The sequence below is a fragment of the Crocuta crocuta genome, unplaced genomic scaffold (assembly GCF_008692635.1).
Source record: "Crocuta crocuta isolate KB4526 unplaced genomic scaffold, BGI_CrCroc_1.0 scaffold421, whole genome shotgun sequence".
NCBI classification, from domain to species: Eukaryota; Metazoa; Chordata; class Mammalia; order Carnivora; family Hyaenidae; genus Crocuta; species Crocuta crocuta.
In genome coordinates, this window is record NW_027529437.1 from 66,560 (window position 1) to 68,878 (window position 2,319).

Below are 2,319 nucleotides of genomic sequence, written 5' to 3' on the forward strand. Positions count from 1 at the left end.
TGTCTAATATGGCAGCCACTAGCCACATGTGTCTATTAAGCCTTTAAAATGTATGTAGTCCAACTTGCGACTCTACCATAATGTACGAACTTGTTGAATCACTATGCTCTATACCTGAAACTAGTGTAATACTGTGTGTCAACTATACTAAAAGAAAAAAAAATGAAAAAGAAAGAAAAAAGTAAAAAGAAATGTGGGTAGTCCNATATGTGGCTTGCATTATATTTCTATTGGATAGCTCTGCATCATCAATAATATATAACTAGGTGTTACTGAAAAAAAGTCCATAAATTATCAAGGAATAAGTTAACATTATAAAAACTGCTTGCATTATCACCAATGTCTGTGCTAAAGAAGAAATGATGTGTAAAAATATACCAAATGCAGGAGTCAGCTCTAGTTGGCTTTAAATATGTGTTTTCCCTCAGTAGATTTACATTTTTAGTTTGGTTAATAATGAAAATAGTTTATATTATTTAAACACATATGANAGAGTAATATGGCCCAGAAGTAAGGTAGAAAAAAAGTCACTTATCATCCTGTTTAATCCACATATACATGTGACTTGATTTAAAAACAAATACTGACATATAATACCATCAGATACTCTGAAAATATACAGTAGGCTACAACTTAAAGATATCTGCAATTTAACATGAATGCAACAAAATATATTTATAATTTATACCTTTGCTCCATCTGAAATATTGTCCCAGTTTCCACCACTCAAAGAGAACTTGCCATTGCCTATACGTAGCAGTATCTCTTCAGGAGTATCATTGGGGCCATTAGCAAATGGAGTGTAGCTATTAATAAAATAGATTTGAATAGACATGAAGGCCTAACATGCAAATTAAATGTAATTGAAAAGGATTAGTATAATACAACATGCAAATATTTACTATAGGAAATTAAGAGTATTATCTAATATTTCCCTCTACCATTCATATCAAATTTTACATTTCAAACAATGAACTTAATCTTAATGGATTATTTAATCAAATAGAATCTGCTGACATAAATATTTTTCCATTGATCATTTAATCAAATTAAAATAAAGATGGATTTTTGTGTGAAGCTATAGGCTTAAAATTAGACCAGAATAAAACAAACAAAGTTTGTATTCTCAGGCATAAATTAGCAAAACAAATATACCTACTATGTAGTAATTGTTAACTTTATATATTTAGAATGTATTTAGTGATTGGTTCAAACTTATTCACTTGCATTTTAACAGTATTATCCATTGAAACAGGTTAACAACATTTTCAATGAATGTCTATAAACAATGCATTAAATATTTATGTCAATAAACAAAAACCTCTATAGTCAATAAAATTATTATGTGGATCAATATTCATGGACAGGAAGACGAACACATTGTATAATGTTAAAGCAGTTTAAAAATTAATATAGACTAAGAAAAGTGATCACTTTGTATCCTTCTACCAGGTGGAACTGAAAATGGTATTCAAATTTGGGGATAAAAAGACTTATAGTTAAGAAGTATGAGGAAGATATCTTAACATGTTAGTGTTAATTCTCTCATGTAACAGTTAGATAGAGATAACACTAAACATATATACATATACTCACACAAAAAATCATTTTCTGTTAGTCATAAAGTAAATATTTTAAGGCAGCAATCTAGAAATGATATTCATTTGTTTGAAACCAATANACTGATAAGTAATAAGCACCAAGCCAATATATAATGCAGAGTAACCATATTCATAACTTATGTTTATAAAGCTCCTGTTATGTCAAGCATATTTATATTTTACTAAATGCCCTCTTTAAAGAGTCACACCTAAGTACATTATATAATTACATTATAATTATCCAAATTCCATTCTATTCAATGGACTGCTAAATATAGCCTTTTTCTATAGCCATAAACTTTTATTTCTAAATAAAAGTGCTACTCATTATTAAGAGTACAATAGCACTTGTAATATTTGTAAATTACCAACATTAAAGTATCCAATTATTAACTTTATTTAGTATTTATCTGTTTAAGGGAAGGCAGCTATGTGTGTTTCTGTAGTTTAGTATTCTGTTACTATTCATATTTTTTATAAAGTATGATCTTACTTATCTCCATCACCAGAAGAGCCAGAATTCAAGTACTTTCAAAAAATTAACTCTATATCAAAACACTCAGTGGGCAAGTACCCATCGAAAAAAAGGAATTATTATGTAATGTATGTAAATTAAGTAAAATGTAAACATTAAAAAATAATGTACTGAATGTATAATATCAAAATAAAAATATATGTTTTAATTAAAAGTTTTAATTCTAGTTGAAAATTCACTTAA

General features: G+C 27.7%; 1 protein-coding gene across 1 annotated transcript in view; it reads right to left on the reverse strand.

Annotated features, from left to right (window-relative positions):
- The window catches only part of LOC144228152 (ribosomal protein S6 kinase alpha-6), a gene marked incomplete at its 5' end in the record, with an annotated part of 59,484 nt that overhangs the window by 30,008 nt on the left and 27,157 nt on the right, over positions 1-2,319 (reverse strand). Inside the window, one exon of the mRNA XM_077759965.1 lies at positions 689-806. Coding sequence (XP_077616091.1) covers positions 689-806 — 118 coding nt within the window. The remainder of the gene's footprint in view (positions 1-688; positions 807-2,319) is intronic.